General features: G+C 41.5%; 1 protein-coding gene across 1 annotated transcript in view; it reads left to right on the plus strand.

Moving 5' to 3' along the window:
• LOC114630954 (acylcarnitine hydrolase-like) overlaps window positions 1–13,515 on the plus strand; it is a 23,497-nt gene that overhangs the window by 7,886 nt on the left and 2,096 nt on the right. Inside the window, exons 4-12 of the mRNA XM_028779261.1 lie at window positions 6,244–6,377; window positions 6,459–6,717; window positions 7,411–7,509; window positions 7,773–7,913; window positions 8,027–8,107; window positions 8,336–8,480; window positions 8,838–8,975; window positions 9,376–9,448; window positions 9,883–10,070. Coding sequence (XP_028635094.1) covers window positions 6,244–6,377; window positions 6,459–6,717; window positions 7,411–7,509; window positions 7,773–7,913; window positions 8,027–8,107; window positions 8,336–8,480; window positions 8,838–8,975; window positions 9,376–9,448; window positions 9,883–10,070 — 1,258 coding nt within the window. The remainder of the gene's footprint in view (window positions 1–6,243; window positions 6,378–6,458; window positions 6,718–7,410; window positions 7,510–7,772; window positions 7,914–8,026; window positions 8,108–8,335; window positions 8,481–8,837; window positions 8,976–9,375; window positions 9,449–9,882; window positions 10,071–13,515) is intronic.

A 13,515-nucleotide genomic window follows, 5' to 3' on the forward strand; every position in this document is an offset into this window, starting at 1 on the left:
TTCCACTGATGTCTGACAAGGCCACCCTCAATTACCTATACAGGTGGAGACATGAGTCCCTCCCTTTGTGCTCTCAGTCTGGAAGTTTAGGCTTTGGGAGCTCTGGCTGGTTGAAACTTTTGATACTCCTTCTAGAAAGGACCAAAGCACCACACTTTAGTCTTCCTTCTTCTTCTTTAGTTTCATGTGGTCTATACATTGTGTCTTAGGTATTGTGAGCTTTTGGGCTAATATCCACTTATCAGTGAGTGCATACCATGTATGTTCTTTTAAGATTGGGTCACCTCACTCAAGATATTTTCCAGCTCCATCCATTAGCCTAAGAATATTAAAAAAATAGCTGAGTAGTACTCCATTGTATAAATGTACCACATTTTCTGCATCCATTCTTCTATTGAAGGACATCTGAGTTCTTTCCAACATCTGGCTATTATAAATAAGTCTGCTATGAACATGGTGGAGCATGTGTCCCTGTTGTATGTTGAAATATCTTTTGGGTATATGCCCAGGAGTGGTATAGCTGGGTCCTCAGGTAACACTATGTTCAATTTTCTGAGATACTGCCAGACTGCTTTCCATAGTGGTTGTACCAGTTTACAATCCCACCAACAGTGGAGGAGTGTTCCTCTTTCTCCACATCCTCGCCAAAATCTGCTGTCACCTGTGTTTTTTATCTTAGCCATTCTCACTGGTGTGAGGTGGAATCTCAGGGTTGTTTTCATTTGCATTTCCCTGATGACTAGGGATGCTGAACACTTCTTTAGGTGCTTCTCAACCATTTTTGTTCAGCTCTGTGCTCCATTTTTTAATAGGGTTCTTTGATTGTCTAGAGTCTAATTTCTTCAGTTCTTTGTATATCTTGGATATTAGCTCTTTATCAGATGTACGCTTGGTGAAGATCTTGTCCCAATCTGTTGGTTGCCGCTCTGTCCTATTGACTGTGTCCTTTGCTTTACAGAAGCTTTGCAGTTTTATGAGGTCCCATTTGTCAATTCTTGGTCTTAGAACACAAGCCATTGGTGTTCTGTTCAGGAACTTTTCTCCTGTGCCCATGTGTTCAGGCTTTTCCCCAATTTCTCTTCTATTAGTTTCAGTGAGGCTGTTTTTAGGTGGAGGTCCTTGATCCACTTGGAATTGAGAACTGAGCTTTGTACAAGGAGATAAGTATGGATTAATTTGCATTCTTCTACATGTTGACCTCCAGTTGGATGAGCACCATTTGTTGGAAATGTTGTCCTTTTTGACTGGATGGTTTTAGCTCCTTTGTCAAAGATCAAGTGACCATAGGTATAAGGGTTCATTTCTGGGTCTTCTATTCTATTCCACTGATCCTCCTGCCTGTCTCTGTTCCAATACCACACAGTTTTTGTCACTATTGCTTTGTAGTACAGCTTGAAGTCAGGGATGGTGATTCCCCCAGAAGTTCTTTTATTGCTGAGAGTAGTTTTCGCAATCCTGGGTTTTTTGTTATTCCAAATGAATTTTAAGATTGCTCTTTCTATCTCTGTGAAGAATTGAGTGGGAATTTTGATGAGGATTGCATTAAATCTGTAGATGGCTTTTGGCAAGATAGCCATTTTTACTATATTAATCCTTCCAATCCGTGAGCATAGGAGATCTTTCCATCTTCTGAGATCTGCTTCGATTTCTTTCTTCAGGGGCTTGAAGTTCTTTTCATACAGGTCTTTTACTTGATTGGTTAGGTTCACACCAAGGTATTTTATATTATCTGTGACTATTGTGAAGGGTGCCATTTCCATAATTTCATTCTGAGCCAGTTTGTCTTTTGAGTAGAGGAAGGCTACTGATTTGCTTGAGTTAATTTTATATTCAGCCACCTTGCTAAATTTGTTTATCAGGCTTAGCAGTTTTTTGGTGGAAGTTTAAGTATGCTATCATATCATCTGCAAATAATGAGATTTTGACTTCTTCCTTTCCAATTTGTATCCCTTTGACCTCCTTGTGTTGCCTAATTGCTCTAGCTAGGACTTCCAGTACTATATTGAATAGGTAGAGTGAGAGTAGGCAGCCTTGTCTAGTCCCTGATTTTAGTGGGATTGCTTCAAGTTTCTCTCCATTTAGTTTGATGTTGGCTACTGGTTTGCTGTATATTCCTTTTACTATGTTCAGGTATAGACCTTGAATTCCTGATCTTTCCAAGACTTTTATCATGAAGGGGTGTTGAATTTTGTCAAATGCTTTCTCAGCATCTAGTGAGATGATCATGTGGTCTTTTTCTTTGAGTTTGTTTATATAGTGGATTACATTGATAGATTTCCGTATACTGAACCAACCCTGCATTCCTGGGATAAAGCCTACTTGATCATGATGGATAACTGTTTTGATGTGTTCTTGGATTCAGTTGGCTAGAATTTTATTGAGTATTTTTGCATCAGTGTTCATAAGGGAGATTGGTCTGAAGTTCTCTTTGTTGGGTCTTTGTGTGGTTTATGTATGAATGTAATTGTGGCTTCATAGAGTGAATTGGGCAGTGTTCCTTCTGTTTCTATTTTGTGGAATAGTTTGAAGAGAATTGGTATTAGGTCTTCCTTGAAGGTCTGATAGAATTCTGCACTAAAACTGTCTGCTCCTGAACTTTTTTTGTGTGTGGAGACTTTTAATGATTGCTTCTATTTCTTTTGGGGTTATGGGACTGTTTAGATGGTTTATCTGATCCTGATTTAACACTGGTAACTGGTATTTGTCTAGAAAATTGTCCATTTCATCCAGATTTTCCAATTTTGTTGAGTATAGGCTTTTGTAGTAGGATCTTATGATTTTTTGAATTTCCTTGGTTTCTGTTGTTATGTCACCCTTTTCAGTTCTAATTTTATTAGTTTGGATACTGTCTTTCTGCCCTCTGATTAGTCTGGCTAAAGGTTTATCTATCTTGATTTTCTCAAAGAACCAGCTCCTGGTTTTATTGATTCTTTGTATAGCTCTTTTTGTTTCTATTTGGTTGATTTCAGCCCTGAGTTTGATTATTTCCTGCCGTCTACTCTTCTTGGGTGTATTAGCTTCTTTTTGTTCTAGGACTTTCAGGTGTGTTGTCAAGCTGCTAGTGTATGCTCCCTCCAGTTTCTTTTTGTAGGCACTTAGACCTATGAATTTTCCTCTTAGCACTGCTTTCATTGTATCCCATGAGTTTTGGTATGATGTGCCATCATTTTCATTAAATTCTAAAAAGTTTTTAATTTCTTTCTTTATTTCTTCTCTGACCAGATTGTCAATGAGTAGGGTGTTGTTCAGTTTCCATGTGAATGTCGGCTTTCCATAGTCTTTGTCATTCTTGAAGACCAGCCTTAGACCATGGTGATCTTATAGTATGCAAGGGATTATTTCAATTTTTTTTTATCTGTTGAGGCCTGTCTTGTGCCCAATTATATGGTCTATTTTGGAGAAGGTACCATGAGGTGCTGAGAAAAAGGTATATTCTTTTGCTTTAGGGTGAAATGTTCTATAGATATATGTTAAGTCCATTTGGTTCGTAACTTCTGTTAGTTTCACTGTATCTCTGTTTAGTTTCTGTTTCCATGGTCTATCCATTGCTGAGAGTGGATGATGAAGTCTCCCACTATCATTGTGTGAGGTGCAATGTGTGCTTTGAGATTTAGTAAGGTTTCTTTTATGAAAGTGGGTGCTCTTGCATTTGGCACATAGATATTCAGAATTGAGAGTTCATGTTGGTTGACTTTTCCTTTGACAAGTATGAAATGTCCTTCCTTATCCTTTTTGATAGCTTTAAGTTGAAAGTCGATTTTATTCTATATTAGAATGGCTACTCCAGCTTGTTTCTTAGGGCCATTTACTTGAAAAATTGTTTTCCAACCTTTTACTCTAAGGTAGTGTCTGTCTTTGTCACTGAGGTGGGTTTCCTGTATGCAGCAAAAAGCTGGGTCCTGTTTGCATATCCAGTGCATTAGCCTATGCCTTTTTATTGGGGAATTGAGTCCATTGATGTTATGAGATATTGAGGAGAGGGTGTTGTTGCTTCCTGTCATTTTTGCTAATAGTGGAGGCATTGTTTATGTGGTTATCTTCTTTTGAGTTTGTTGGAAGGGGATTATTTTCTTGCTCTTTCTAGGGTATGATTGCCCTCCTTGTATTGGAGCTTTCCTGCTATTATCCTTTGTAGATTTTTGGAAAGATACTGTGTAAATTTGGTTTTGTCGTGGAATATCTTGGTTTCTCCATCTATGGTAATTGAGAGTTTTGCTGGGTATAGTAGCCTGGGCTGGCACTTATGTTCTCTTAGGGTCTGTATGACATTTGTCCAGGATCTTCTGGCTTTTATAGTATCTGGTGAGAAGTCAGGTGTAATTCTGATAGGTTTGCCTTTGTATGTTACTTGGCATTTTCCCCTTACTGCTTTTAAAATTCTTTCTTTGTTTTGTGCATTTTGTGTTTTGATTATTATGTGACAGGAAGTATTTCTTTTTTGATCTAGTCTATTTGGCATTCTGTAGGCTTCTTCTATGATTATGGGTATCTCATTCCTTAGGTTAGGGAAGATTTCTTCTATAATTTTCTTGAAGATATTTACTGGCCCTTTAAGTTGGGAATCTTCACTCTCTTCTATACCTATTATCCTTAGGTTTATCCTTATATCCTATATCCTTAGGACATCATTGTGTCCTGGATTTCCTGGATGTTTTGTGTTAAGAACTTTTTGCATTTTGCATTTTCTTTGTCAGTTGTGTCAATATTTTCTATGGTATCTTCTGCACCTAAGATTCTTTCTTCTATCTCTTGTATTCTGTTGGTGATGCTTGTGTCTATGACTCCTGATTTCTTTCTTAGGTTTTCTATCTCCAGGGTAGTCTCCCTTTGTGATTTCTTTATTGTTTTTACTTCTGTTTTTATGTCCTGGATGGATTTGTTCAATTCCTTCACCTGTTTGTTTGTGTTTTCTTGTAATTCTTTAAGGGATTTTTGTTTTTCCTCTTTAAGGGCTTCTACCTGTGTTCTCAAGTTCTTTGATAGTGTTATTTATGTCCTTCTTAAAGTCCTCTATCATCATCATTAGAAGTGATTTTAGATCTGGTTCTTGCTTTCCTGGTGATATGGGGAGTTCAGGACTTTCTAACTTGGGAGAACTAGGTTCTGATAATGGCAAGTACCTTGGGTTGCTGATGTTTATGTTCTTGTGCTTGCCTTTCACCATCTGGATCTCCTTTGTACTATCTGTGCTGTCTCTGACTGGAGCCTGTCTTTCCTATTATCTAGGTTGTGTCAGAACTGTTTGGGGTGGGTTTTGCTGCTGGGGTTAGAGCTGAGGCCCAAGATCTGCTCAGTGCTCAGGTGGAGACCAGAAGGAACCCATGCTCCAGGCCAGGAATGAATTCCTGAGTCCCAGTGGGTCCCTGTTACTCCCTGTTTGGGGCAGATGTTGCAGCTTCCTTGGCTAGGATACTGCTCAGGTTAGAGCTCCTGGGAACCCCACTTCCTCTGAGTTCTGTGAGACTGGGTGCAGAGCTGTCTCCCGGGATCTGCTGAGTGCTCTGGCTCAGACTGGAAGGAACACGTGCTCTGGACCAGGAGTGAATTCCTGGGTCCCAGTGGGTCCCGGTTGCTCCCTGTTTGGGGCAAATGTTGCTGCTTCCTTGCCTAAAATACTGCTCTACTGCTTGGGTTAGAGCTCCTAGGAGCCCTGCTTTCTCTGGGTTCTGTGAGATTGGGTGCAGAGCTGACTCCTGGGATCTGCTGAGCGCTCAGGCCCAGACTGGAAAGAACACGTGGTCAAGGCCAGGAGTGAATTCCTGGGTCCTAGTGGGTCCCAGTTACCCCCTGTTTGGGGTGGGTGTTGCTGTTTCCTTACCTGAGATGCTGCCCAAGTTAAAGCTCCTAGGAGGCCTTCTTTCTCTGGGTTTTCTGAGGTTGGGTACAGAGCTGCCGGCTGAGATCTGCTATATGCTCGGGCCCAGACCGGAAGTCCTCTGATCCTTTCCATTTTTAATCTGGCAAGATATTCATGGAGATGCCCCTCTTTGTTCTACTGTGAAGACCCCCCAAAAAATGATGACATTTCTCTATATATAGAGGCATTAATTCAAAGTGAAACACATGGTGGGAATGGGCACTAGTAGCTACTAGAGGTCCCTGGCTCAGCCAAGGACCTGAAATCCTGAGGAGTTTTATGTATTTCTGTAGCTGCACAGAATCACAGTAGTTGATATTCTAGTAAACAGATCAAAGAGCTTGGACAGGCTAGGAGTTTCCTGGTACCTCTCTTGACTTCTCCAGGTGATGGTGTGGATCCACGGTGGTGGACTGGTTGCAGGAATGGCTTCCATGTATGATGGGTCCACACTGGCAGCTACTGAAGATGTGGTGGTAGTCATTATCCAGTATCGTCTTGGTGTCTTGGGCTTCTTCAGGTGAGTTTGTGGCTGGGCTGGGCAATGATTGTTGATCACAACCTAGACATCCCTTTGATCCATAACCCTTCCAATTCTCAGCACTGGAGACCAGCATGCAAGAGGCAACTGGGGATACCTGGACCAAGTAGCTGCCCTATGCTGGGTCCAGCAGAACATTGCCCACTTTGGTGGCAACCCTAACCGTGTCACTATTTTTGGCGAGTCTTCAGGTGGCACAAGTGTGTCTTCACATGTTGTGTCCCCCATGTCCCAAGGGCTCTTCCATGGAGCCATCATGGAGAGTGGAGTAGCGCTGCTGCCTTTCCTTATCTCCAACACCTCTGAGACAGTCTATACTGTAAGTGCTCTCAACCCTCCTGCCTAAGCCTTTATATTCTGGTACTCTGGTATTCTATTCATTGGAGGAAATCAAGGACAATGGAAAACAGCCTCTTTCCAATAATTTCAGAAAAACTCAGGGGTTAGCACCTACACACCTCTACTTCATACTGAGTGACTATGTTATCTGAACAGCAAACTAGTCCTTGACGCTTCTATCATTGGCAAAGTAAGTAAATGTGTGCTTGGAAGCTGCTTCATTGATGTTTAAAAGTGCTGGGAGTGCAAGCCTGAGGATGTAAGTGTTCCTCTGGTCATGTGGGAGCCAGAGACTAGAGAATCTCTGGATGTTCACAGACCAGCTTAGGTAGTCTAGGCAGCAAAAAAGAAAAGACATCTTGTTAAATAATGGGGCAGGAAGACTGATTATTTTGTCCTCTAATCTTCATGCACAAACTTTGATAGACTTACTCCTTCCCTCATACATAAAATAGAAAAAGGTCGATGGAGAAAACAAAGCTCCCCTGAACAAAAAGAACAGGTATGCAGGTAGAAAGGGTCCGGCTTCCTGGCTATCACCTTTGAGCAATAGGACAAGGGGAGCAACATGTATTTATTCCAATCCACACAACACACACTATAGTGTGGGAATGAGGCACAACTGCATCAACTTGGAATTGAAAACTCTTCTCCATGCTTGTTCCCTTTGCAGACCGTGGCCAAGCTTTCTGGATGTGAGGCCATGGACTCAGAGGCTCTTGTGCGCTGTCTGAGAGGCAAGAGTGAAGCACAGATTCTGACTTTTAACAAGGTTGGGAGAATTCTGTGTCTGGGACAACCTGGTTTACATGATGTGGGATTCTGAACCAAATACCCCATCTTTATGACTTTGTGTTCTTTCAGTTCTGTGTGCAAAATGAATATCAAGATAGGCTAGTCTAAGTGAATATTCTCCTCTAGGGTGAGCAGATCACCCTGAAACTAGTGAGAAATAAGAAAAAGGTTCAGATTACTCAGTGGATGTCAGGATATTTATTTCATTAACTTTCAGCGTTGACTTATAATGCCTCACAGGTCTTCTTCCTGATCCCTGCTGTGGTGGATGGAGAGTTCCTACCCAGGCATCCCAAAGAGTTGTTGGCATCTGAGGATTTTCACCCTGTCCCCAGCATCATTGGTGTCAACAATGATGAGTTTGGTTGGACAATCCCCAGGGTGAGTCACAATTCCAATCATTTAGGAGCCTAGAAACTCATATGCTAAGCAGTTGTATTGATGGAAATGCAATCCATCAGACATCACACTTAAGACTGTCTTCTGCCTCCCAGGTCATGGGCTCTGCTCAGACAATAAAGGAAATAACCAGAGAGAACCTGCAGGCTGTTCTGAAGAATACAACAGCAGAACTAGTGAGATGATTCTGGTCCTTTCCAAATAGTTGGATCCCACATATCTCCTCTGACAGATTCCGTATTAATAAAAATCAGTATATATGTATGATTTAGCATGGGGTTACCTCAGATCATGAACCTTTTTACCTATACTCTATGTCATCCTTGGTGTCATTCTCCTAACACTGAAGGCAGTTGCCAACCCACAATATGAAAACTTCAATGTTCCTGATCTCCTTGGTTTAGAAGCTGCCTCCTGAGTGTAGCGACCTGCTAATGGAAGAGTACATGGGGAACACTGAAGATGCCCAGACCCTCCAAATACAGTACACAGAGATGATGGCAGACTTTGTGTTCGTGATCCCTGCACTCCAAGTAGCACATTTTCAGAGTGAGTACACCTGTGACAAGGTTTAGGGGAGCAGCTCCGAGATGAGGGTCATGGGTGAACACTGTGGAATGCAATGGTGTCCAGGTCTCCTCATCTAGATTAAGAGAGTGAGACTGGGTACCGAGGAGAAAATGGGTTCCTGATACTCTATTGACCTAACAAAACCACTAAGTTGGGAAGGCCATGGGCACTGATTAGTCAAGGGCTTTTCCATAGTTAGTGCTCCAGCAGGGGGCTCCTTTCACCATTTAATTTTGTGATTCCTGCTAACTTTTTATCAAGGTATCTTGTCACCACATATGAATCAGAAAAAAATTCAGGTGAGGGGCCACTATGTCTCTCTTTTCCCCCCTCCAGCTTCCCATTCCCCTGTCTACTTCTATGAATTCCAACATCAGTCCAGCTTCCTCAAGGATATCAGACCACCCCACGTTAAGGCCGACCATGCTGATGAGGTTCCTTTTGTCTTTGGGTGCTTGCTCTTTGGGATGAAATGTGAGTCTTTATTATTATTATTATTATCATCATCATCATCATTATTATTATCATTATAGCTGAATGAGGTCCCAGATGACTTCCTGAGTGACTGCTGAGCTCTCAGTCCATTTGAGAAAATCTAGGTTCTGGGAGGAAACAAAATCAAATGTGTATCATATCATGGCCCAACAATCTATAAGAGGTTAGAATATGCATCCTTCCCAGCCTAGCCTGTGACGGAGGATCTGACAGCACATTGGTGCAGGAATTCAATTATGGATCTTGCATACTTCTTAATGAAGAAGGGAAGCAACAAAGACAATATTTTGGGGTCAGATAACAGCTGGGATGATGCATGTGAAGAGTGACTTAGCAGTTGCATGAGGTGGCATACACTTTGTCTTTCTCATGACTCCAGCTAACTTCACTGAGGAGGAGAAGCTGCTGAGCAGGAGGATGATGAATTACTGGGCCAACTTTGCAAGATATGGGTGAGGACACAGCTCTCTATCTTACATCTGTGGGTCTCTACCTAGGGCTTCCATTTGGATGGTGGTTTTCTAGAATTCATGGATCTTCCACAGTATGATACAATCTTTTCTGCACAATACCACATTTATATAGATACTTTGTAGGTGTCAGATACTGATCCTCTCACAGTGACCTAGATGGTAGGCCTATAATGCTAGGGTACTGTTCATTACATGTTGCCTCTTAGAGATAACATAAAACAGGTCAAGTGGTCTCCCCCCCAATGAAGGAGACATGAGTCATGAGTGACACTTATATGCACATATTAGGACACCTGTCCCATCAGACCCCTTAAACAGTGTCCTAATTGTTCCACTGCCCTGACCCAAAACATAGGATCAGGCTTTGGATGAGTGGTAACCATACTGTTCTTTGTTGGCTGCCATATCAACAGGAACCCCAACAGCGAGGGTCTACCCCACTGGCCTATGTTGGACCAAGATGAACAGTACCTGCAGCTGAACACCCAGCCTGCTGTGGGCCGAGCCCTGAAGGCCAGAAGGCTGCAGTTCTGGACCAAGACTCTGCCCCAGAAGATCCAGGAGCTAAACGGGGCTCAGGGAAACCGTGCTGTAGTGTTCGGTAACAGGAAAGGGGTGTGGGAATGAGGGCAGGAGGGGTCATTCTGAGGTTTAAGGTCTATTTTTTGTTCCGACACTCAGAGAATCATTTCTAATCCCAATATTTTCTCTTTCAGATATGTATGCGGCGCCCTTCATGTGTTACATCTTATTCTTCTGGGCAAATTTTTATTGGTCTTAATAAAAGTTTCCATAACAGTGTGGATGTGTGAACCCTAAGTATCCAGATCGTCTTTAACCCTTCATTAAAACTAGGCTCCTTGTTCCTTCCTTCCTTCAATCCTTTCTTCTTTTTTCTTTCATTCTCCTTCCTTCCTTTCTTCCTTCCTTCTTTCTTTCCTTTCATTCCCCCTTCCTTATTTTTCTCCATTGGTTTGTCCTTCCTTCTTTCCTTCCTTCCTTTCTTCCATTGTCTTCTCCCCTTCCTCATTCTCCTCTTCTCCAAGCCCCAGACCCTCTTCAAATGAAGTGGGTGCTTCAGGGACTGTAGATTACAGAAGCCTGACTACATCAAAATCCTGTATCTTCACTTAGCAAGTCTATGTTTTCTCATATTTATAACTAACAACAGGAAACCTGCTTTCGCTAAGCCCTATTGTCTTTATAATGATGTTCCCAAAAGATCATAAACTACAAACTGCACTCATAGCATCAGTGGCCTCAAATGTTTGAAGGCCAAGATAAACCGATTCATAACCCTGGGGCATGATAACAAGACCCACATCTCTGAAGCAAAATAAAAATCATAACTTCAGTAGCTTACAACAAGAGTAACAAGTGTACAGTCTTATAGATTGTGAAATTTGGAATCAAGATGTCCACAGATTTGCTGTGTGGTGAGAAACAGTTCTCTGGGAAATCAGTCTCAAGGATTACTTCTGGTGCCTTCTCCTGGTGGAATGAGTAAACAAAACCATTCAAGGATAGTATTAAGTCCCTGCTGACTTGAAGTGGGGGGGAGGGAAGACCTTCCTGTCAGTGAGACTGACCACTTAGGATGTTTCCATTTTATATGTACATCATTGACTGAAGTTCCTACTGCCAGCATGCCTGTGCTCATCAGCTCTGTATAGACACACTGAACTGGGTGTCAGTCATGTTTGATACTTTTAATTATTATCTCATTTTTGATAGCTTGAGTGTGGATTGGTTCTATGGTGCTACGGACTGATCTTAGGACTTGTGCATGGTGGGCAATGGATCCACCCACGAACCCTCAGACTACTGTAGGTTGTTTACATGAAATTGAATTAATCTCTTTCAGGTATCTGGTTTAGTAAGTCTGAGTAAATTCTCAAGGCATGCACCTGCCATTAATCAGATTCTCCCTTGCTTCCCGTAGGGCTTTCCTCAGGTCCTTTGGGTGCCATTAACTACTTTTAACCCTGCTTCAGAGTAAATATGACATTACTTTATCTTACTATATTAGGACTTGTCTCTAATCCAATATAAATAAAATGTTTTGTGACTGGTTAGGTCACTTTACATAATGTTTTTGTTTCCTTTTACTGTAGAATGCCATCCAAGTGTGCACATAACACATTTTACCCACTTACCAGACTATGCATAACTGTTGTCAGACTATGCATAACTGTTGTCCTTGTTTATCACCTCTTTTCTTTGAGACAATTTCTATGTATCCCAGGAAAGCCATGAACACATGATCTCGCTGTTTTGTCTTCCTCAGTGGGTGGATTACAGGTTGAATTATAGGATTATACGGGGCACCCATCCTTTGCTTGGATTTTAATAAGCTATATGGAAATTATTACACCATGATTTTATGTGATCTCATGTATTCTATTGTTGGCTTTACAATCTAGAGCAAAATTGCTATGTCTTGAGACACATGTGTTAAACATTTAAAGAAGTTGTAAGGCTAGGGATATAGCAGTGGTAGACAGCTTGTCCTGCATGTACAAAGCCCTAAGAACCATAAAAAGTTTAAAAAAAAAAAAAAGACAGATTAGATGACATAGAGCTTGAAACCTTAGGTGCTCAGAGATCTGAGGCCAGGGATCACAAGTTAAGACTTGCCTGACCTATACAGCAAGCTCCTGGAAAAACTAGAAATTTTAGTTGTGGTCTATCTCCACATAAAATGTACAAAATAATGGCTGTTATGTGGTGGTTCTACGCACCTTTAATCCAGCATTCTGAAGGCAGAGGCAGGTGGATCTCTGTGTTCCAGGCCAGCCTGATCTACAGAGGGAGTTCCAAAACAGACAGAACACCCTGTTTTGAAAAAAAAGTAAAAAAAAAAAATCATAAAAATCTAATTTGTCTCATTGGGTTATTAAAGAAGGAGAGGAAGAGAAAGAAGAGGGAGAGGAGGAAGAGAACAGCAACTAGAAACAATGTAAAATGAAGTGGTGGTGGTGGGTGGTCTTGGAAGTGATGAGGGTAGATAGGCATACATATGACACATTGCTTTCATTTATAAAATTAGTGATAGAAAAAAATCTCAAGGTTCATGGAATACAGCTCAATGGTAGAGGACTTAACTGACATATGTAAAACCAGAAATCCAATCCTCCATGCCCTCCTTGAAAGCTCTGGGGTAGTTGTCTATATCAGAGATGGTTGAGTGTCAAATTTCCATGTCCATTTTACCAACCACCAAGCTTTCTCACAAATACAAATGACTTATAACGTATCTGATAAGCCCCAGACCAACTGCCTTCATCAGTTTAATCTGCCATAAAAAACATGTATATAAGCTGCCGGCTAGTTCAGTCCTGAAATGGATGTCTGTGGTTCAGCTCCTTGAGAGACTGGTTTTGTGAGCTCAGAAGCTAAAGGGCTATCCATCCTGTATGCATACATTGCATTTCAATAATATATATGCTGTGTACATGTGTTGACATATATGTATCATAGCATGTATGGCTTATTAACGATATAAATGTGTTTATAGTTGTGGAGAGCTCAAAGCTCAAGGTTGAGATACCAGCATATGCGCTATGAGATGAGGGCTAGCTCTCTTTGCCAAAGATTGAACCTTATGTCTTCAACTGAGCAGACAGGATAAATAATGGGGTTCCAGATCAGGACACATTGTGTTCATATATGAAATTACCAAATACATAAAACTCCAATGTTACAGGAATACAGCTTAGTGAAGAGGACTTCTCTAGAGTGTGCAAGACCCTAGATACAGTTCTTTGTAGTGGATTTTTTTAGATCCCCTGGTCTCCTGTGACAACTCCTAAAGACTCAATCCTTACTAACATCCCATTGAAGAAGAGGTTTCCACTGGGCGGTGGTGGCTCACACCTTTAATCCCAGCACTTGGGAGGCAGAGGCAGGCAGATTTATGAGTTCGAGGCCAGTCTGGTCTACAGAGTGAGTTCCAGGACAGCCCGGGCTACACAGAGAAACCCTGTCTCAGAAAAAAATAAGAAAGAAAGAAAGAAGGAAAGAAAGAGAGAGAGAGAGAGAGAGAG

The sequence above is a fragment of the Grammomys surdaster genome, unplaced genomic scaffold, assembly GCF_004785775.1.
Source record: "Grammomys surdaster isolate TR1022 unplaced genomic scaffold, NIH_TR_1.0 349, whole genome shotgun sequence".
NCBI lineage: Eukaryota > Metazoa > Chordata > Mammalia > Rodentia > Muridae > Grammomys > Grammomys surdaster.